The 24,813-nt window shown below is 44.5% G+C and overlaps 1 protein-coding gene across 1 annotated transcript in view; it reads left to right on the top strand.

Annotated features, from left to right (window-relative positions):
• The first annotated feature begins 21,303 nt into the window (after nucleotides 1-21,303).
• The window catches only part of LOC144828242 (endophilin-A2-like), a 33,767-nt gene continuing 30,257 nt past the window's right edge, over nucleotides 21,304-24,813 (top strand). Inside the window, exon 1 of the mRNA XM_078686320.1 lies at nucleotides 21,304-21,382. Within this exon, the coding sequence (XP_078542446.1) occupies nucleotides 21,304-21,382 (79 nt within the window). The remainder of the gene's footprint in view (nucleotides 21,383-24,813) is intronic.

Genomic DNA, 24,813 nt, shown 5'->3' with positions numbered 1-24,813 from the left:
AGAAGAGTCATCAACGTAGACTGGAGGATTGGCATTAGGGTCTAATTTTATTCCCAAATCACGTTGATGGGGCCAACTAAGAATGGATACTCCCTTGGTAGCAACGTAAACCTTAGCTCTGGTGTCCTTATTCTTAAAGGAAGTTTGTGCCCAGAAAAATCCCTCAAGAGAAATCTTTTGTCCAGTGTATCCACCAGGATAAATGTCTGGGCTAAGTAATTCTCTTTGACTACACAATTGATCAAAGATATTTTTGCCGGTAATGGTGTACCATGCACATGAATCGACAAATATCTCAACAGGTTTTTCATCCATGAAGACTGTACAAGAGGGAAAATTCTTTTGGACACACTCATCCACAGAAAGTATACAATTTAAACTATTGAGAACCTCCTCTTCTTCAGGTGATATGTAATTAATTTTCTGCCCTGACTTGCATACGTTACCAAAATGCCCTTTTTTCTTGCATTTTACACAAACTTTGTCCCAAGCAGGGCAACCTTTGTAATTGCCTACGTGGTTGGAACTTCCGTATCTATAACAAAGAATTGTACCTCTTTTCACAAAACTTCTGTTTTCATTAGCATTTCTTACATAATCTTTCCTAAAATTACTTTTGTTATTAGAAACACTCGAGGTCGGTTGATTTTTGACAATGGCTACTTCGGTTTCAGGTACGTGTGTTTTCTGATACTTCCCTCTAATCTCTGACACGAATAATTCTGAGTGTTCTATGCCCTTAGCTATGTTTACAACTGCTGCTAATGTAGTCTCTGTTCCTAACCAAAGTCTTTCTTGGATCTTTTTGCTTTTGGTCTTCATCATAATTTGATCTCTGAGAACTTGTTCGTAAGATATAGTCTCAAAAGAACAAGAGCAAGCAAGAGATCGTAGTGCTGCAACATAATCTTCAATTGTTTCGTCGGCTTTCTGTTCACGAGAATAAAATTTAAATCTTTCCATTACAGTGTTTATTCTTCTGCCAAAACTAATTTTTAATTGTTTTGCAGCTTTATCAAAGACATTCAAATCACCAGCTTCTTCCAATGGTGGTAAATTATCGAATTCTTTAATCCCAGCACCTCCAAGGCAATGTCTTAGAAGAGCTAATTTCCTTTTGGCTGAACAATCATCTTTTTCCAATACGTCTATGTACGCGATGAACATGGGATACCAGAGATCCCACTCTATATTTGGTTCACCTGCGGTCTGAAGAAAATGTGGAGGTGCAGCTATGTTAGACATGTTATAATAAAATTTGTAAGGGTTAAATCTATATAAATAACTAGTATAACAATTGTACTGAAAATTGGTGTGCAAGTCACCGTAGTAGTTGACTTGCCAAAGTGTAGTAAAGTTTTAAACAGGTGTGCAAATCACAGTGGTACTGATTTGCAATATTATAAATCAGAATTAAGGTTGAACTGTAAATAATATTTAACAGTGTTTGTTCCTGTGTGACCAGAACGACGTTTAAATCTTTACGATGTCTTTTCTTCAATTTATTCCTTGGTTCAGGGAAATACTTCGCTTCGCGCTAAAAAAACTTCAAGTTTAACTAAGATGGCGGCGGTAGGCGTGCGTGATGACGTCAAAATACCCAGAATTCACTTCGTGTAACTCGGTCAGCGAGTAGATTCTAAGGAAGAAGTTCGAGGGCTCGAGGTAAGCTCCTGCCGGTTTAAAATTAAATAGTTCTTTTAAAGTTTCAACGTGCGCTCAAATTGGTCAAACATTGTTGAATGTCACTGATAACACCGCTCAGTAAATGCGGTTTAAAAAAAAATAAAGTGACATTAGCGCATATCGAGAGATGCTGGATGGTAGACTGTTAGTGTTAATGAGGAAGAATTTATTTTTAATGTCTTTCTACTCACGTTGGTAGATTTGAAATCTCAAAATAATTACTGCATACTACTTCTCTTATGACTTCTTCCTGATTCTTAATCCGTAAATAGCTTAAATGGGAGTAAGCTTTTCTTCGTTGAAAACGTGTGAACGCTGTCTTCTCAGGTGCTTGAATCTCCCAATCGTCGCCAGTAATTGTGTAGTAAGGAATCACTACACGGTAGTAGGTTCAGAGTAGGTTTATTCTCAAGAAAGAACAGCTTAACAACTACAAGGTGAATGGAGGCAGCTTTCCAGTCCAATCTCTCAGCAACGGACTGGTGCTTCAAGTATAAACATTCTTGGTGACATCAGATCATTCTAAATGACATTAGATGACTTCAAGACATGGAATACCACACATTAGATATGCGTAATGCAGATATTCGACAGAATATAAGAGTGGGAGTCCTCAAAAAAGAGGGAAAACAGTAAAACAAACCGTCTCATTAAAATTTGTTTCCAAGTAATGTTTCAGCTGCTGAAGTAATGAATAATTTTGTTAAGGTAGAGAAGTCTATTGTTTGTTTATTGCCAACTCTTGAGGATTGTAGTAAATTCAATGAACAATTATTGCAAGTGGAAAAAGAAGAGATTGTCTAAATTAGGGCAAATGATAAAATGGAACATCAAGTAGTTACAGTGCTACTAGCAGAAAAACTGCAATTGAAATTGGATGGTTTGGAAAAGGGTGTGTTGCAAAAATGCAGGATTAGAGAAACAGTTACGTGTCTGTAAAAATTGTTGTGTAATCTTACTTTGGAATGTAAATGTTGAAGCAGGACTAGTGAATGGCGCAATGGGTAAATTTATTACATTTATTAATTATCCAAGCGGAAATGATGTGGAAAACGTATCCATAACATTTAATGTTATTGCCGAAGTTAAGCAGATTGGTAGAAGCGTGGTATGATTATTACTTGTGAAAGGCTTGTATTTCCAGCAGTTCCCAGTGTCTTTAGCGTATGCAGTAACTATTCACAAATTGCAAGGTTGAATGAGGATGCATGTCTTGTTAATATTGGTATTAGTGTATTCAAAGAAGAAATGTCATATGTTGCTTTGTTGCAAATGAGAACATTGTTTGGTCTTTTTCTGATTGATTTTGATGAGAAAACAAATAAGTGCTGATGTGAGCTGTGTAACAGAGTATAAATGGTTAAGAGCTCAATATGCTCCTCATTTAGGCAAGTATCCTGTGGTTTATAAAGCAATACTTTGGCCAAAATTGGAAATATTAAAGCAGTCTATCAGAGTTGAACAAAAAGATGAACAAAAAGAGAATCAACAAGGAAGAAAGAAAAGAAAACTGCAGCACAATGAGTAAATAAAAGGCTATCACTTTGATAATACATCTGGAGTAAACTGTTGAACAAATGTAGTGTACATTGGACTAAAATATTTGCCTAATATTTCAAATTCTATTGAAGAAAATGTAGATAAAAGAATTTCTTCACAACTATGTATTTTACTTGAAGAATTATTAAGTGACAGAAGTACTACGCATTCTGCTACTGGAATAAGAAAACTCACAGATGAGTGTAATGGATCAAAATATTCAGCCAGATGCTGAAGAATTTATAATGGTAATGTTAGGACTATTAGATGAAGAAAATAGGAATATCAATTAATTATTTGGTTTAAATTATAAATGGGCCCATAACTGTGAAGATTTTGAATTTATGTATAGCACTGAAATAAATTCAGAACGATTCCTCTACTTGACATTTCCAAATTTTAAAACTGTGCCCTTTGAAGACTTAATTACAATTACCCATCAAGATATGACCTGTCCGAACTACAGATCACAACTTAGGTCTATGTTGTTTCTACAAAGGTATGGAAAATATGTCGTAGTCATGCTACAATAATGCAGAGTGCATTGTAACAAATTATGCACTGAAACGACAAACTTTAAAGTTACACAAATCTCCGTCTAAAAAAAGAACTTTCACAACTATAGCAATCTTATTTCATGAAGGAGTTCATATAACTTCTGAAATCTACACAATATATTTAAGATGTCAAACAACATGGACAGAATGGAATGACTTACAAGTTACATGCAAATCAAGACTACCTAAAACGCTACCAAACTAATTTCTTCTATTTCTAGAACCGAAGTACTAAGGAGAATCTATGATGAGAAAATGTGGTTTTGTGTTGACATATATATAGATTATGTGTTTCTGTGACGTTATTCAGCCTATTTGGGGTAGTGTCTACAGCAAGCTGTTAGAAATGAAGGACTCTTTTTACTGGGGGAAAGGAATTGATTAAACACTTGAGGACTACATTGTGTTACTACAGATAAAAAGTTAATGGAGGCACTATAATACAAGTAGCCTTAAGTTGCATGTGAAAAGCCTCTTCATGAGTAAAGAAAATCCCCTTTTGCTTCTGCTTCAGCAAGTTCTATGTAGCACAATGCGTTATCATTTTCATACATGGACTAAGAACATTTTAGACATCATTTGGCCTAACAGGGCTGATGTTTACGAAAGGATATGCAATAATGAAGACTGCTTCATAATTGTCAGACATTTTGTACCAGATACAAAAATATCAGAAAAACTTTTAACATATAGTTGCTTTCTTTCATTAAGGTAGGCACCTATCAGCAAGCCAGAATTAGAAAACATAGTTGTAATGATCTACTGTACACATTTTTTCTTTTTACAATCCATTGATACAAAGTACTGTTGAAAGTGAGCAACTGTGAGAGGAGAAAACATGAAAAACCAGTAAAACATTTGTCTATGTTTAATTAAAAATTTGGTTAAAAATGTTGTTTGTTGTTTGGTTGCCTGATGTTCAAATTGAAACTCTAATACATTTTTGTCTGTTTCTTTTTTTTCAGAGTGGTTGGAGGTTGAGCTATATTACCTGTGTCAAATCATTAATCTAATGATGGATTAATTGAGTGACTTCTCATGTGCTCATCCCATCTACCAGGCACAACAGTTGCACTCTTCCTGTCACTCAACCACTACCTAAGCAGTCATCAGGGTTTTGCACTGGAATTCATCTAATCTCCCAGCAACTACTCAGGCACTCATACAATCACCCAGGTGCAACCCATGGAGTCATGCCTTCACTTAGTCTCTACTAAGCACAGTTATGGAATCACCTTTCACTATACCTGCATTCTTTCATTCATCCAGGCACTCCACCTGTAGTATCCCATTTACCCAGGCATTATAATTGCAGTCATAGGATCACCCAGCAGTACCGTTGCACTCATGCATTCACTGATATACTACTTATCCAATCACCAAGGCACTAGTCATGCACTAATCCATTCAGGCTCTATCCATGCACTCACCCAATCACCTAGACAGTACTTATGTACTCATCAAATCACCCAGGCACCAACCTTGCACTCATCCTTTTAATAAGGTGCTCATACAATCAATGCTTCATCAAATCACTGAGGTACTACTCTTGTACTCTTCCAGTCTCCCAGGCAGTACCCATGCACTCATCCAAATAATCAGGCACCACCCATGCAGTTATCCATTTATTCATGCACTACCCATGCACTAATCCATTCACCCAGGCACTAACCATTCACCTATCCAGTCACCCAGGCACTACCATTGCACTCATCAAATCTCCCAGCCACTACCCATGCAATAATCCAATTACCCAGACACTATCCATGCACTCACCGGATCAGCCATGTACTATCCATGCACTCATCCAATCACCCAGGCACTTTCATTGCACTCATCCATTCATTGAGGTGCTACCTATGCACACATCTAATAACCCAGGTGTTACTCTTGCACGCATCCAGTTACCCAGGTGCTACCCACAAACTCATACAATCAAACAGGATTTACCCATATACTCAACCACTACCTAAGCAGTCCTCAGGGTCTTGCACTGGAATTCATCTAATCGCCCAGCAACTACTCAGGCACTCATACAATCACCCAGGTGCAACCCATGGAGTCATGCCTTCACTTAGTCTCTACTAAGCACAGTTATGGAATCACCTTTCACTATACCTGCATTCTTTCATTCATCCAGGCACTCCACCTGTAGTTTCCCATTTACCCAGGCATTATAATTGCAGTCATAGGATCACCCAGCAGTACCGTTGCACTCATGCATTCACTGATATACTACTTATCAAATCACCCAGGCACTAGTCAGGCACTAATCCATTCAGGCTCTATCCATGCACTCACCCAATCACCTAGACAGTACTTATGTACTCATGAAATCACCCAGGCACCAACCTTGCACTCATCCTTTTAATAAGGTGCTCATACAATCAACCATGCACTACCCATGCACTAATCCAATCAACCCAATCAGTACCGATGCACTTATCCACTCTCTCAGCAGTACCCATGCACTTATTGAATCACCTAGTCACTACCCTTGCACTCATCCATTCACTTAGACAATACTCATGCTCTCCTCCAATCACTTAGGCACTATCCATGCACTCATTCAATTACCCATGCGCTACATATGCACTCATCCAGTTACCTAGACAGTACCCATGCATTCATACAATCACACAGGCACTATGCACTATGCATGCACTCATCCAATCACCCAATCACTCTCCATGCACTCACCCAATCAGCCAGGCACTACCCTTCCATTCATCCATTCAATGAGGCACTACCCATGCCTTCATCAAATCACTTAGGTACTACTCTTGTACTCTTCCAGTCTCCCAGGCAGTACCCATGCACTCATCCAAATAATCAGGCACCACCCATGCACTTATCCATTCATTCATGCACTACCCATGCACTAATCCATTCACCCAGGCCCTAACCATTCACCTATCCAGTCACCCAGGCACTACCATTGCACTCATCAAATCTCCCAGCCACTACCCATGCAATAATCCAATTACCCAGACACTATCCACTCACCGGATCAGCCATGTACTATCCATGCACTCATCCAATCACCCAGGCACTTTCATTGCACTCATCCATTCATTGAGGTGCTACCTATGCACACATCTAATAACCCAGGTGTTACTCTTGCACGCATCCAGTTACCCAGGTGCTACCCACAAACTCATACAATCAACCAGGATTTACCCATATACTCGTTCAATCACCCATGCACTATACATGCACTCACAAAATCACACAGGCACTACCTTTGCACTCAACCATTCAGTCAGGCAGTACCCAGGCACTCATCAAATGACCCAGGCACTATACATGCAACCATCCAATCGCCCAAACACTATCCATGCACTCACCCAATCACCCAGACACTGCCCTGGCTCTCATCCATTCATTGAGGCAGTACCCATTCCTTTATACAATCAATGAGGTGCTACTCTTGCATTCTTCCAGCCACCCAGGCAGTACCCATGCACTCATCCAATCAACCAGGCACTACCCATATAGTTATTCATGTACCCAGGCACAATCCATGCACACATCTATTCACCCAGTCACTACCTGTGACTCATCATTCAGTCAGGCAGTACACATAGACTCATGCATTCACTCAGGCACTACCCATTCAGTCATCCAATGACCCAGGCACTACCCTTGCATTCATCTAATCACCCAGCACTACCCTTGCACTCATACATTCAATGAGGCACTACCTATGCACTCATCCAATCACACATGTGCTAATCGTGCACTCATCCAGTCACCCAGGCATTACCTATGTACTCATACAATCAGCCAGGCACTACCCATGCACTAATCCAATCACCCAAGCACTACCCATGCACTCATCCATTCATTCAGGCACTATCCATGATTTCATTCATTTACTCAAGTACTACTCATGCAGTAACCCATTCACTCAAGTTCTACCATAGCATTCTTCTATTAACTTAGGTACCACGCATGCACTCATTCCATTATCCATGTACCACTCTCGCATTCATTCATTCTTCAATTTTTTTTTTTTCAATGTATTCATTTTATAAAATCTTTTGTGAAGCAAAAATGAACTGCAAGTGGCAGTGGAAAAACTTAAAGGAACATTTGTGAGTCTTGCAACTGTTGCAGAAAGCTACTCTGTATGCTCCTCTAATCATCACTTACCACAACTCCACAATCCATACAATAAGTGGCTATCTGGCTGCATTCAAGTGTGACATCTTGAGACTGTTATTGAACTTCATAAGGCACTCTTTGTCCAGGTGCTGATGCACTTGCTGAAGATGTAGATGGACATACAGCCTCTCGTTGTCTCTACCCAGCTTGTAATCGTCGTTGTGGAAAGATGGTAGAGCATTGAATTTGTTCAACAAAAGTGTTTTTTATTTGTACCTCTGGACAACTTCTTTTCATAAGTTGTGTGTTGCACAAATTTTGCTGCAGTTTTGTATTTTCCAGAAGGAATTGCGAAGAACTCCCTTGCGATGTTGCTTTTTTTGTTGTGGTGGCCCCTCATCGCCATAGTCTTTACAGTGCAGTTCCTGGACTTCCTAGTTTTCCTGTTGTTGCTAGTTTTCCCGCGGCTGTGTTTCTGTCGTTTGAGTTGCCATTTCTTTAATTACGTTGTTTAAATTTCAGCAGAGAATTCCAGATACCGTTCTCTCACTGAAATGCTCTCAGAGAAGGAATCAGAAAGGTGTATGGGCATATTCTTCTCAATAGTATAGTTGAAAAGTGTATCATTCAATCATATTTCTTTGTTTCCTGATCAGATGATCTTTGCGACGATCAGCGTCATCACAAAGACCGGAAATTGAACAGTCTAATATTTTGTTAGAAAATAAGTAGTCAAACATAAATGTTAATCGACTGATATTAAACCCCAATGTAATATGTATAAATATGTGTTATACACTTTACCAAAAACACGTGTTTATTGCGGTTAACGACATCATCGCGACTTCCAGCGTCACCACGATCACACAAAACACCAAATAAAAGGCTATTAATTGAAAAATTCTCCCTAAAGTTAGGTTTAAAGAGTATATCAATAAACAAATTGTGTCATATATGAATTAAAATATGTCTAAGTTTGTGTCCCTGAGTTTTGGAATAATCATTCACACTTCGCAACTACCAACGATGCTGCGGCCTATAGAGTCACCGCGAATACATATGACATCCCATTGAACATGTTTATTTACAAAACCATCACACAAACTCAAATATAAACTCTACATTAATAAACAACTAGTGTCTTCTATTAAGTAAAGTCTGTCTATAAACATGAGCCTTTATTAGAAATGTAAAGAAAAAAACCCAAAGCTTAATAATCCTCTGAAGAAAATACAAGCTTCTAAAAATACCCCTTCTACTGCCATTTTAGATAGAAAATACAATTTAAAAACCTTAAAAATTCAATAAAAAAATCATAAGTTACATGGAGGTGTAGTTAGGAAAAAGAATTTAAAAAAACATAGATATTAAGTTAAACAACCGAAGGTTACAGGAATATTATAGTTAGGTTGACATGTCACTTGTAAAAAAATAGAGAAATTCAGCAGTTATATTTAACTGACTTCATTCCCCAACCAGCAGTGCACCAGGAAGTGCTTTTGCACGGTAGTATAGAAATTGGATGTGACCTCTGACTATCTCACTGTGTGGGACTTACTGGAGGTAACAGGAAGGCTGGTTGGCCCACAAAGACCCTCTGGAGCCAAGGTAATGTCATCCCCCAACCAGTATTGCCCAGGATGCGTGTTTGCAGAGTGATGGAGAAAGGAGGCATGACCTCCTAAGCAATCGGACTTTGAGTCTTACTGAAGATAACAGGATGGCTTCTTGGCACCCAAGTACCATCAGCATCCAAGCAGACTTCATCCTCCAACCAGCAGTGCATCAGAAGGCACGTTTGCAGAGTGGTGGAGACAGGGGGAGAGGCTGCCGAGGTCCTCTCAGCAATCAGGCTGTGTGGGACTTACGGGAGGTAATGGGAGGGCTTGTTGACCCCCAACAACCCCATCATCCAAAGGGACTTCATCCCCTAACCAGGAGGAGAGGCTGAAGGCCCCTTGTAGTACCTGTCACCTCCCCGCCAAGCCATAGCAAATAGCAAACAACATTTTATAAAAATGCTTTTTTTCACCCTGGAATCTCCCCCCGCCCCCGAAGAGGCCTAGTGGGTCAGGGTATTTCTACACCACCCCCACTTCTTTTTTCCCTACGCCGAGTCCCTAGAGAGCTGCTAACACTTCCTGGCTAAAGTGTTGGCAGCCAATAACATTTCAGTAGGGTTTTGGGCTCCCACATATGTATATTTTTATAACTAAATATCTCTAAAACTACTGTACAGATTTACACCAAATCACAAAAAGCTCACTTTCTGGTCTAACATCTAGTTTTCTGCTAAATTTGGTGTCATTGCCTTCAGGCATCGTGTTCAAAAAATGAAAAATTTGCGTAAACATAACATGGGAAAATTACATTTTAGGGCCGCCCTTGTTTCTCGCTCCTGCTTGACAGATCACCCAAAAAATTTCAACACAGCAACTGAACCAAAAAAGGGAATTTTTTTTACATTTCGGGAAGATTTCTCAAGCGAAGCCAAAGTTATTGGCAAAACAAAAAATGTTTTTTCTATGAAAATTTTTATCCTAACTGTAACGTCCTACAGGTTATGGCAGAAACAACCCTTTTTTTCTCCAGTGAATATATATATATATATTTGTATCATTATAGTTAGGTAAAAATGTATGCATGTTTGGTGGTTTTCAGTTAGATTCGAATTTCCATAGGAATGGCACTTTTTGTTTCTTGAATACATTTGGCGCGATTTGATGAATCTGTACTAAACGTTTTAACTGTTGATCTACTTGGCATCTTCTTGTAAGTTTCACAATGATCCATCAAGCAGAGGGATAAGAAAAAAAGGGGTCGCAAAGTACGGTTTCTGATGTTTATTTCCATAGGAAAGTTTTCCCTACATAATAAGAAGTTTAACAGAATTACACTTAATTTGGCAAAAATTTATGAATGTGTTCCACAAGTGGGCTTTTTGTTATTTGTAGATAATCGGTTAAGCTGTTTTCAAGCAATTAGTGTTTAAAAAAATGCTTGAAAATGTTAATGCTGGTAAAATAATTAGTGTCCAGATTTGTTATGATGTTCACATCTTTACTGGCCAAGCACAACATGGCATGGGGAATATGTTGTGGCAGCTATTATAGGACACTGAGACTCCTTCTCTTTTTAGGATGATGTTTACTTGAAGGATTAGACATATGTTCACCTTTGAATAAAATCAACAAAAACATTAAAATTCACTGAAAAAACAAAGGTTATATGGTTCTACTCTCAGGAAACACACTGACCATTTTTCTTTCTTTTCTAGTTTGGCTAAGGCAACTTCTCAAATATATGTGGGCACCACTTTGGAAGGAAAAGCTGCCAGCAAGATGGTTTCTCTACATTTGGTGCAGCTTGAGTGGTAGTGGCAGTGGCTCTTCTGCTCCAGCCATAAAGTATCTGAACTGCGTAGTTTAAAAATTCCTCCTCTGTCATTTCTATTGTTTTATCTTACTTGTTCAGAATATACATTCAAAATTACTGCCGTATGTCAGCCTTAGTGTGGATCTTCTCCACTTTCTCCACATTCTCCTGCAAGTAAACTACTTGCATTACCAATAGCAATAATCTGCACAAAAATAGATCCCAAGACCAATTGACTTATTAAACTGCAGCTTTTGGAGAAGCTGATTTGCATTTGGAGGACTTTGTAGTCAAGAATGGAAAATTACATTCTGAATCAGGAAAGGTGCTATATGATTTGAGTTTATATTAAGGAGCATTGGTAAATCAACTATGTTTGGGTTTGAACAAGCCTGCAATTGTTTTTAATGTTATTATTTTCTGAAAACTTGAGCAGTAGACTTTAAGGGCTTGAATTAGATCTCGGTGGACAGGTTACTCCAACACAACGGTGCCGATATCCCATCTGCCGAAATATAAAAAACAGTATATTTATTTATTTGAAAAGTTTTATATAGCGCTGCAAGACCCGGGGGTAGCAGAGAGCTTCACATGAGCATTAAAATTCCAGTCCGTACGGTAGTTTCAGCGGGATCGAAAAATATACAGACATTACATATTAAAACACTTCTTAAATAAGCAAATAGGCTAAAAGTTTTGTTCCTGTGTAGAACGAAAATGTCACGACAGACAGCACAGAAACAATAAAAAAGGCAAGGGAGCTAAAGAAGGGTCGTTTACACAGGACAAAGCTTTTGTTTATTCAGTTAACTGGGACAGGGCTGATCATATATCCATTGTCCGAAACATGCAGCACCTCACATTAGGAAAGGGGGAAAGGGAGTAATCGGCGCTGTTAAGTGAGGAAGCAATGAAAAATCGAGTGAAATAGGGTGGGAGGGAGAAAAAGAGAGAAGGGAGCAAGGAGTTTTGGGGAGATTGTGGAGGAGCTAGAGGTAAGGGTTAAAGTGAAGGAAGGGTAGCATTAGAGTGGAGAAAAACATCTAGGAGAGAAGGTAAGAGTTGGAAAGAAAAAGACTGTCAGAGGTTAATGAATAACGGGGGATTAATAAAGGGTTGAATGCAGCGATTACGGACCCCAGTATTTGGAGAGAAGGTAGGATTTGAGGTCTTTTTTAAAGCTGTGGTTCGAGGGGTTGCAGCGCAAGTCTCTGGGAGGACATTCCAGATGATCGGGGCGTTTCCCGAGAAGGAGTGGGATTGTGTGGAGCTCCTATTTGATAGGGGGGGGCGATAAGTAGAGCAGTTGAGCTTCTCATCTGAAAGGCGCAACCCGCTTTTTCAAGTTTGTCGGAGAGATATATCAGGTATATCCTATGGGATTCATATTTTGGCGGACGGGATATCCATCACCGTTGTTATGTAGTAAGCCATCCACCAAAAACTAAATCAGGTCCTAAATGTGTAATGAATAGTACCCTCTTCGATCAAGAAGTGCTATGCATGTTTGCAAAAAATTAAAATACAATAAAAGAATAGAAAATGACCTATAACATAGATAAATGAAAAAATGCATGAACTTAAAGCATAAATAAAACACGTTTTTGGTCTAGCAAGTATTCCTAGGCAGTGGACCACTTTTAAAGTAGCTGTGTGAAATCAAAATGCAATATGTCACAGTAAAGAGAGCCATTGGCTTTATTTTTCATAGCCACCACTACATGCTGCATTCCATGGTGCTGGGAACCAAAATGTAAATGATATCTAAACAGACCAATGGATCAAGTGGGCTGACCTATGTATATAGGCATAGCTGGACTGGCTTTATATTCCGTTGGGCATTCCCTCAGTTGGCTGGGCCTATGTGAAGCCAATTTTGAAAGCTCAGACCCTATGCTGGAGCCTAAGTCACTTTTCTCAGCTCTATATGTTTCTTTTGAAGGTACATGGGGCTTTAAAACAAAGCAAGTGAGTAAGGGAGGTGGAGTGAAAGAGTTCACAGTTGTAGAAGACTTTCCAAAAACAATAAGGAGCACAGAGGGCGTCAGACACTCCATTCTTCACAACTGTGTTAAAACATATAATAAAAAACCTTTTGACATATACTTTACTTCATGTAGCGAGCCAGTAGTGCACAGAAACACCATATGTTTATAATGTTTGTTTACCCTCAATCAGCCATTGTGACTCCTACCAGTCGAGAGGTCTAGAGTTAAAAACCGTGGAGGTCAACTCCCTTTGTAAGTTGTCTCCAAACTCCCTCCGTAGTTTAGCTGCAAAGAGACAATATACCAGTTTTCATATACACATTCAACTGAAAATATATTCCAAAGTATACTAAACTAGGAATGTTCATAGTTTAACACTCTTTTTATATACACGGTAGCTACTACTGAATCGCTACCAATTCCCGTTTACACTTCTGCACCGTTTAAAAAAAAAAAGGGGAGTCCATTCTCTATTTTGCAAGCATTCTTCCAATATCTCGCTGGCCTTACGTATTGCGATCCTTACCACCCCTCTGCCCTTGCCTTACCGGTAAAAGGAGCTGCTGTCGGCATTACCTCGTCCTGTTTGTTCGTAGGAGAAACCTGCTGGTTATTTACGCATTGCGGTGACCGAGATCTCGCCAGGCAGCTTTGGGCTCCCCAGTCCAGCCCTGTATATATGTATTGATATTTATAATGGATATTTTGAAAAAAACTAGACTTTTGTTAGGTAAATGCCTACATTTTATTCTCAATAATCAATTTCTTTGTGATTATACTGTTCTTGGCAAATAAACTGTTTCCCATGGTCAAGGAAAATTACATATATCATTTAAACAAATGAATATGCTTCATTTAAATTTTAGTCATGTACCTGAATCTCAGTGCAGGGAAAAAAGTGTCAATCTTTGTAAATGATAGGTCAGTAAATATGTGAATACTGTAACAAAGCAGTCAATACAAAATATATTTAATTAATGCTGACAATTAAGGAATAATTATTGTTTACAGGGATGCATAATGAGTCAGCATCTCAATGGAGAGATATGCATTCAATAAACATTAAACTGTTAATGAATTATTAATGCCTCTAGCAGCCACTCCATCATTAATATATCAAAATGACTGGCCAAGTGTACTAAATTTTAAAACTTAATTCTCAGTAATCATTCTATAGCAATATTATTATAACTCAACATTATATATTATATCTGATATGAAATTTGACACATATTTGAAATAACCTTATTTGGTAGGAGAAAGGTCTTCTCAAATGACTTGTGATAGAAACGCATTAGAAACCCCTTTATTTTAACAGTGTCTGCTAGAATGTGCATACATGATTTATCAACACTTTGGGGCCCATTAGGATGTCGGGCGGTGGCACCACCGCAGTGGTGGCGTGGCGGAAAAACAGCGTTTTCCGCCCGCGAGCAGCGGTACTCACGTCCGCCACATTAGGATAACAAAACATAGGTCAATTCCCATCCGCCGCGGAGCGACGCGCACCGCCATCAAAGTGCGCCCGCCACCACGGCGGCGGGAGCCAATCGAGACTCTCCGCCGTGCCGAATGACGTCCGCCCCGCTCGACAAATTAGGATGGCCCTAACAAGCTGACGCACTGCAGCGGAGACACCGCCCAGCCTGAGCAGGCGGAAAGTCAATAGCGGATGTACCTGCTACAACACTACTGCCAGACGGTCCGCCGATGACGACGCCGCAGGTACGCAACTACACATATGCAACACACAACACACATGCCGACACAGGGCCCAAACACCACACAGACACCCTGCTGGGGGACACTACACATCCACACGGGCACCTACACATCACCCACCTGACAACAAGGCACCCCTCTGCGGAAGCAGTGTGTGCATAACAAGCACAACAGGCACACACACACATGATTGACACAGCCGCATCACACACACCACAAAACTGCACTGCACAAATACAACAGCACCCCCAGGGACTCAAGCAATACCACAGCCAACATCCACACATCCAACACAACAACTACACATGGACCATTCTGTGATACAAGAGCCCAGCTACCTCCACCAGAGCACTGGCCACCACACACAGCTGAAGTGCACATGACCACTACAGAATGACAAATAGCACAAGGACAGCACACATAACCTATTGGGGCAATGTCCAGAGTGGAATAACACTCATGGCCCAAGAACTGCACCACAAAGCACAAGCCCACAAATGAAGTGATGTGGAGGCACACACACATGGAAACCAAGGGGACAGCTCACATCAAAGTGAAACAGCCTGCATGTCAGCAGCATACATGTAAGGGGTGTACCACACACAAATAGAGTGAGGGAACACCCACAATGGCCAGGCACAAGTGGCACACATAGTGGATGGTCCAAAACCACACACACCATGCCATACAGGAGTGAAGAAACCACCATGTGCCTGCAATGCATGACAATCACAATGCCAGTGTGGAGCAGCAGGCCCACACAGTTTACACAAAAACACACAAAACACATTGAGGATCAACCAAACACAACACTGATGTGCAACTCACACACTTTGCACACTTCAAACTTACAAACACAACAAGGAGGAGTCACACACAACACCATGGATACACCAACATACAGCACAGTGCACTACAAACAGCTCACACAAGTGCATAGAATCATCTACACAGGTCAAGACAAAACAAACAACAGGAATACAACTCCTTGGTGACACATGTGTGTCCCCCACAATACAGGGACACACATACATCCACTACAAACTGACACCCTTCACACTGCACACCTCTGCTACACCCAGGACTACACATCCCATGTAGGCCATGGTACCAGGACCAAGGGCCAACACAAGATGACCATACACATACAAGGCTGGGCACACAGAAAGGAAACCACACAGATACTTCATGACATATCACAACCAGCTCATAAACATTTGCACGGCATCACACCCTGTGTTGGCAGTGTCCCCCAACCAGACATGTGAACTGTGTAGGCAACAGTAGCAAATCCCTATCAAGATGGCTGCATGGCAGCTAAAATAGCCATCACACATGACAACATTTGCAGGGTCAGAATGGACTGAAGACCCTGTCACCCCTGTCCAAAAATATGATGCCTGCAAAGAGCCTTGCAATGTTGAACTTATACATGGAGCATGGTGCACAGGCAATCAAATGCGGACAGAAACAGAACCTAAATCAGCAAGGACACTAACAAAACACACAACAGAAGTAACTGTATTTATTCACAGATTGCACAGATGTAGCGGTACAACAATTGTAGACAACAGCAAGGCTTAAAATGATGTACACATGCTAGATACCATGCACAGGTGAAACACAAACAGGAAGGCCAGTGTCCATAGCACAGGGGAGAGGCCAACACAGCAGAGCAACAGGGCCAGTGTCCCTGGCAGGGGAGAGGCCAACACAGCAGAGCAACAGGGCCAGTGTCCATGGCAGCTGAGAGGCCAACACAGCAGAGCAACAGGGCCAGTGTCCATGGCAGGTGAGAGTAAAGCACAGCAGAGCAACAGGGCCAGTGTCCATGGCAGGGGAGAGTACAGCACAGCAGAGCAACATGCCAGTGTCCATGGCAGGGGAGAGTACAGCACAGCAGAGCAACAGGGCCAGTGTCCATGGCAGATGAGAGGCCAACACAGCAGAGCAACAGGGTCAGCAACACACCCATGTTCCAAACAATGTACAGGACTAGCACACCTGTATGATGCACAGGCATATGAGGGGGATGTCAACTCACTCCTGGCTGTCATGCGGACTTGTACCTGGCTATGTGTCGGGGACAGCAGGCCCACTTGACTGTGGTGACAGAGCCCCAGGTGCTGTGGGGCTAACAGTGGCTTGGCAAGCTGGAGGTCAGTGTGGACCAGGTGGCATAGTGGCACGTGGAGGTGGAGTCATGCAGACCTCTGACACAGTGTGGGTGGGTGAGGTTGGCGGGGTGCCCTTCCACTTTTTGGGAATATGAAATGGCTTCCCTGTCTTGGGGTTGATGGGAAGTGATGATGACACAACAGGCACACCCCCCAACTGTCCCACATCAGGTGCAGACACTGGCACTACCTCTGGAGATGTGCTGGAACCCGCGGAACGCTTGGTCTGGCTACGTCTCTGGACCACCTTTCCCTCTTTGCCAGGTGTACCCCCTACAGTGCCTTCCTTTGCCTTCTTGCCAGGGGTGGTCTCTACACTACCCTCCTTTGCCTTCTTGCCAGGTGTACCCCCTACAGTGCCCTCCTTTGCCTTCTTGCCAGGGTTGGTCTCTACATTGCCCTCCTCCACCTGCATCAATGGACGTGGAATTGGGGTAGATGATTTTGGTGGATGTGTCCCTGTGCTCTTCCTAGGTGTACCCCTGATATGCAAGACCTTCTCAGTGGCCACAGACACTGCATGTGTAGGTTTGTGTGATGTACTACGGACAGGAGAGTCTTGTGCTGGTAAAGCCTCTGCAGCATGTGAGGCTGGTGTCTGCCTCATTGCTCTTCTGGCCTTGCCCTTCACTGACTGGCTCTTGTCTGTGCATTCTGGGGTGGCCATGCTCTTCAGTGGGGATGGTGTCTGTGGGCGGGAGTGTTTGGGTTGTGTCTGTTGTGTGTTCCTGGTGCTGTACCTTTTCGTTGAGGCAGGCGAAGCGTGCACACTGTCATCTGATGTGGCCACTGACTGGGGGGTGGACAAAGGCACCTGAGCTGCAATGGGTGCATGTGCCTGTTGAAGGGCTGATGTGACTGTGGATGACAACCCCTGGACTGTCCGGTGTAGCCCACCCACGTCTGAGTGTATGCCCTCCATGTATGCAACTACCTGGCCTAATTTCTTTTCATGGTCACTGAAGGCATTGAGCAGGGCGGTCTGGCCCACACAAAGCTGTCGCAGGAGCTCAACACACTCTGCACTGAGTGCAGCAGGGGGGACAGGTGCAGGGGCAGCAGTGCCAGGTGTAAATGTGACTTGTCCCCTCTTAGTGACATGGATAAGGGCAGCACCAGAGAAAGTGGATGGGAGGCTGGGCACTGGCCGCTGGGTGGTATATGATGATGCAGACTCCCCATCCCCTGTGCCTGCCAACATGGATGCATCCCCGCTGGTATCTGATGATGTGGTACTCTGTGTCTCTGGCACAGATTCCTCCTGCATACTTCTGTCCCCCTCACATGCGCGCGTGGGCTCTGTGTCACTGGCCTCCGCTGCAGCTGGAGTGCTACTCTCTCCACCACTGTTTTCTGGCTCATGCTCCTCCGTGGTCTCTTGTGAATCTGCATGAGAAAGAGATACAGGGTTGTGTAAGTGTCATCATCTGGTCACTCGTTTTACAAGCAATGCAGTATAGGAGATGCCAAATCTACGTGGTAACCGCCACACCCTGCAATCACTGTGCAGCAACACACTACATAGACCACAACAGTGCCTGTAACGCACAAATTATGACATGAATTAGCCATGTTCATGCAACACAGCACTACTCCCTGCCCGTAGATGGAGTGCCCCACCCCCCAACTCTCCCTGCCCTAGGGACATGATGTGGATACAACACTTATTACCAATGTCAGACCTTCAGGGAACAGGAGGGGACAACACACACATCTATTAGGTCATTACAGTCCACAATGCCAAGTATGCCATAGCAAGCACCTGGGGCACATTGTTGTCTGATGTGTGGGCCTCAACGATCATGGTGCATGCAAAGTAGCCATACCTGAAGTCACACTCAGAAAGTTGACACTGCAGTTCACCCCATTATGGATTCCCCACACTATCCCAATGAAGAATGACCATCTGGAGCCTAACCCATCTGTCAATGCGAAGGTACATCAGGGATTATCAGCTCAGTAAGGTCAGGGTTGGCCAATGCCTGATATAACGACACATCACAGCAGCCACTCACATTACACAACACATCACAGCACCGCACGCACATCACATGGGTCTCCGGTGCCACAGGCCCTGTACACATGCATCCACTCCCAGCAAATGTCACCCTCCCCAGATACTCACCACCTCTGCCTTGCTGCCGATGCTCCCTCAGACATGCATCCAGGTCTGGATGAGTCACTGCCAAGATGCGGCCCATCAGTGGAGTTATGCTGCGCCGTGCCAAACGCCCTGGGCGTGGTAGCAACCCCAAGGTCATCTCTGCCACTTGCTTTGCCAGCCGGCTGATGTCGTCCCACCTCTTGTGACAGTGGGTGCATCGTCTTTTGGAAACCCCCAGGGCTCGCACCTTTTCTGCAATGGCCCCTCCACAAGGCCTTACGCTGGTGTACCTTGAGCTGCAGGTATGAGAGAAAAGAAGGGTAAATGTCCAGTTACACAACGTCAGATACCAACATCTATCAGAACAGTAGCAAGACACAGACTCATGACTAATTGTAACCTCCCTCCCTCCAAAACTGGGGGACCCCTCACAATGGCACTATGCATGGCCCAGACATTTGTGATTGCATGCACACATTGGGGCGTATATGCTCCATGATATTCCCACAAATGCATGATGCCTCAACACAATATGCATCGACAGAAGTGTGTAGGTCTGCAGTAATCCAGAGCATAGATGGGGCATATCTACAATTCAGTGTGAAGGAACTGGAGCAAGAAGCATGTACGTTTGGTGATGTATAATTGTTATGGTGGGCAGGCACTGAATCTACTCTCTGGGTCACACTGACTCAGACTACAAGTGCACACAGAAATATTTGCACATGCAAATACTGTCCTGGCACCTACATGGCTATCAACCGTTGGCTCTGCATGTCTGAAAATGTAACATACAACACACACACATACAAGTCCAGGCATATAAAAGGGTGACATTGTGATACACACACTCCCTTGCCCTGGAGACAGCTTGTCTGTCAGTGTTTCACACAACACCACACCACCAGGCATATACTGCAGCTGCGCAACTAACCGTTTGACACCCCCTGCCCTGCAGCTACCTTCATGGTGACTTACCACTACATTGGGACCACCAAACAGCCTTGGGTACTGTGCCAGCACCTCGTTCACAAGGACCTCTAGCTTTGTGAATGGACTGGCACGGATCTTCTCTGTCCTAGCCATCCCTGTGGACATGTAACACCTGTGGTGATAGTGAGTGGTGAGGGGTCCCAGGCAGCAGGCTCTTCAGGTAGCAGCAGGAGAGGGTCCCAGGCAGCAGGGCCTTCAGGCAGCAGCAGGAGAGGGTCCCAGGCAGCTGGCTCTTCAGGCAGCAGCAGGAGAGGGTCCCAGGCAGCAGGCTCTTCAGGCAGCAGCAGGAGAGGGTCCCAATCAGCAGACTCTTCAGGCAGCAGCAGGAGAGGGTCCCAGGCAGCAGGCACTTCAGGCAGCAGCAGGAGAGGGTCCCACGCTGTGAGCAGTGGAAATGTGAGGCTCACTCCCACAGATTTATAGCCGCCTGGGGTCATTTGGAAGCTGCAAAGCCGCAACAATTGGTTGTCCAGGTCTGCCTCTTTCAAAAGTATCCAATGACCACCTCCGCAGTGACGGAGCACACCTTCCGCGACTTTCAAATCTACATCATGCCACCGCGATTATCGCTCCCATTGGCTGTAGGCAATGCTCCATGGCGGTGATGCACCGCGGGTTCCCGGGGTGTGCTACCGTGATGGTGCATCATTCAAAAGTATCCAACGACCGCCTCCACGGTGTGGGAGCATGCCGACCGCCATGTACACATGTCCATATGCCAATGGCTACCGCACTTGTGAAGGGGGTGGTGCTGGCGTCACACCGCCGGGGACAGGCGGTAGGTACCGCGATGCATGCGGAGGAGCATGCCCACCGCCTTGTACACATGTCCATATGCCAATGGCTACCGCACTTCTGAAGGGGGTGGTGCTGGCGTCACACCGCCGGGGACAGGCGGTAGGTACCACGATGCATGCGGAGGAGCATGCCCACCGCCATTTACACATGTCCATATGCCAATGGCTACCGCACTTGTGAAGGGGGTGGTGTGGCATCACACCACCGGGAACAGGCGGCAGGTACCACGATGCATGCGGCGGAGCATGCCTACCGCCATGTACACTTTTCCATATGCCAATGGCTACCGCACTTGTGAAGAAGGTGGTGCTGGCATTACACTGCCGGGGACATGCAGTAGGTACCGCGATGCATGCGGCAAAGCATGCCCACCGCCACGTACACATGTCCGTATGCCAATGGCTACCGCACTTGTGAAGGGGGTGGTGCTGGCGTCACACCACCTGGGACAGGCGGTAGGTACCGCGATGCATGCGGCGGAGCATGCCAACTGCCATGTACACATGTCCATATGCCAATGGCTACCGCACTTGTGAAGGGGGTGGTGCTGGTGTCACACCGCCGGGGACAGGCTGTAGGTACCGCGATGCATGCAGCGGAGCATGCCCACCGCCATGTACACATGTCCATATGCCAATGGCTACCGCACTTGTGAAGGGGGTGGTGCTGGCGTCACACCGCCGGGGGACAGGCGGTAGGTACCACTATTTTCATGACCATTAATGGCTATGTCAATCCTGAAGAGTGTATCAGTACACAGCAGCAACATGGTGAAGGGCACATCATTGTACATACAATGCCATACTTCCCTGTCATCCACAGGTGGACGCACGTTCAGTGTGACACACTTTGGTCTGTGGTCCCTGCCATGTTAGTTATGCATTTGATGGCTGATGATGCTTGACACTCTTGAGCTGGTGTTAATGATGTAGTACAAATCAATTTGTTGTGGGTCAGTGATGACCTTGACAAGGCTTGTGTCACTGCATTGTATCGTATCAGACTGGTGCATTCACAACAGCTCATGCACACAACTGAAAGTTTTCCTGATACTGTGATCATTGTGTTGATGGATATGATACAGAAATGGTAATTTCTAAAACATTGGCGGATGTTGCAGCCCCTTGCCTGCACATGTGAATTGTGTTCTCCAGTATGTGCGCATTCACATTCCCCGATGTGTTTGTGGCACTTGTGTATTGTCAGAGGAGAGGTGTGCCCTCTGTGTGTATCAAAAGGCCACCCATGTAACCTGGTGTGCCATGCATCTCTCAGGCAGTCTTTGTTTTTCCTTGACAACATTGATGGTATGTGCTGTGGCCATCTCATGATGGTTGTCACTGACATTTTCAATTTTACATCTCAACTAGGAGTAGGCCAAATCTCCTACGTCACCTGACAGTGCTGGAGGGCGTGGAGAATGAGGCAATAATACGGAAATTCTGCCAGGATAGACCAACACTGAAGATCCTGTGTGATCTATCGAAGCCCCATCTGCAGCCTCACCGTCACTATCCAACAGCATTCACACCCACATGCAAGGTGATGGCAGCACTCAACTTTTTTGCAACAGGTTCTTTCCAGGAGACCATGGCTAGCGCTGGAGGGATGTCGCAGCCCATGTTCAGCATGGTGCTGAGGGATGTTCTTGCAGCCATGATGCTGTATCGGAATCGCTACATCCATTTCCCTAGGGGAGGAGAATTGGCTGCCGTGAAGGGGGACTTCTATCCCCTTGGGCGCATCCCACATGTTGTTGGTGCCATCGATTGCACCCATGTAGGTCTGGTGGCGACGGAGCACATTTATAGGAACCGCAAACATTATCATTCCATCAATGTGCAGGTGGAGTGCCTTATTTATTTATTTATTTAAGGTTTTTATAGAGCGCGTAGTCACCCATGAGTATCCCAGCGCTAAGCCTCGTAATCCTGAGGGGAGGGAATGCGGAAAAGTAAGAGTGATTATGGGAAGAGGAGGGTTTTGAGCGATTTCCTGAAGCGGAGGAGATTCGGTTCTGTTCTTAGTTTCAGAGGGAGCGCGTTCCATTGCTTCGCTGTGTGAACCTAAAAGCGGCGACCTCCTGAGCGGGCTTTTTTCACCTTGGGTACCACAATGAGGTTTTCGTGGTCCGACCGGAGCGCTCTAGTAGGTCTATAGGGGGTGATACAGTTTTTGAGAATTGGTGGGCCTTCGTTGTGGAGCACTTTGTGAGCCAGGCAGAGGGCCTTGAATACCACTCTTTCCCTGATCGGTAGCCATTGCAATTTATTCAATGCGGGTTTCGCAGATGTTCTGGCCGGGGTGTTCGTGAGCATCCGGGCAGCGGCATTCTGGATTTTCTGTAGTGTCTGGAGGGTGGTTTCAGGGGCTCCCAAATAAATGGCGTTTCTGTAGTCCAGCCTGGACACAATCAGGCCTTGGATCAACTGTTTCCGGGAATTAAAAGGGAGTAGGGGAAGCACCTTCCTGCATGATCTTAGCAGGCCGAAACAGACGCCGGCCGTCTTCCTTGCCTGCGTTCTAAAGGTGAGATCTTTCTCTAACCATATTCCCAAACTTTTGACCTCCGTCTTGGGGGCAGGGGGTTCACCAAGACAGGCGGGCCAGATGTTCGGGGGTAGATCTCGCGCTTTTGGACCCAGGAGCAGAATCTCTGTTTTTGACCCATTTAGTTTAAGGGCTGAGTCGTTCATCCATTGATGTATATTGGAGAGACAGCCGTGGAGGTTGGAGGGCTCTTGCTTGGGGTGGGATAGAGTTACCACCAGCTGTGTATCGTCAGCATAACTGATGATAGTGACTCCGAATGGGGTGACCATCTCCTCCAATGGGGCCATGTACACGTTAAATAACGTGGGGCTAAGTGACAAGCCCTGTGGCACACCACACCGGAGGGGGATGGCAGGGGAGCGGCTGTCACATTCCCAGACTTGGAAGGAGCGTTGGCAGAGAAAGGATGAAAGCCATTTCAGAGCTTTGTCTTTCACTCCGATGTTTTCCAGGCGTTGCGGACATGACCATGTCTCATGTGTGTGCGAAGTATCCTGGCTCGGCGCATGATTCGTACATCATGAGGAACAGGATGGTGCCACGGATGATGGTGAATCTGCATCCCGAGCGTGCTTGGATTGTGGGTGAGTATGCCTACTGATATGGCATGCTGTGTGTTACCTGTTGCACTCTGGCAGTGCAACATTGCAATGGGTGTTTGTCATTCACAGGTGACTCAGCATATCCCAGTAGGCCATGGCTGTTAAGCCCACTTAGGAATCCCAGGACCCCGGCTGACATCCGCTACAATGAGGCCCATGGCAGGACCCGACTGGTAATCGAACTGACTTTTGGCCTGCTGAAGTCAAGATTCTGCTGCCTTGACAGGACCGGAGGTGCACTGGCATACTCGCCTGGGAAGGTGTGCAAGATCGTTGTGGCATGCTGTATGCTGCACAACCTGACTATCCACAAGGGTGTCCCCCTGCTCCTGGACGATGTGAGGAACCAAAGCCACCACCTGCTCAAGGACCTGAGTCCAGTGATGAGGACAGTGGAGAGGAGGAAGGAGTAGACCTGCGCCAACAGCTCATTGACCGCTACTTCACTTGAAGGTGGGTGATGAGGTGCAACGTGTACATTTTCTGGTGTGGTTGCTGTTGTTGTGAAGGACTATGCGTGGATGTAACCGACAGGCACACGTTCAGTCACCTGTGTGTGGTAAATGTGACATTGATGTTCCATATGGGAACGTATGCTGGACCCTATTTGTT

Source organism: Lissotriton helveticus, chromosome 4_1, assembly GCF_964261635.1.
Source record: "Lissotriton helveticus chromosome 4_1, aLisHel1.1, whole genome shotgun sequence".
Lineage (NCBI taxonomy): Eukaryota > Metazoa > Chordata > Amphibia > Caudata > Salamandridae > Lissotriton > Lissotriton helveticus.
Note: the sequence above shows the minus strand (reverse complement) of the source record. Positions and strands in the feature narration are given on the sequence as shown.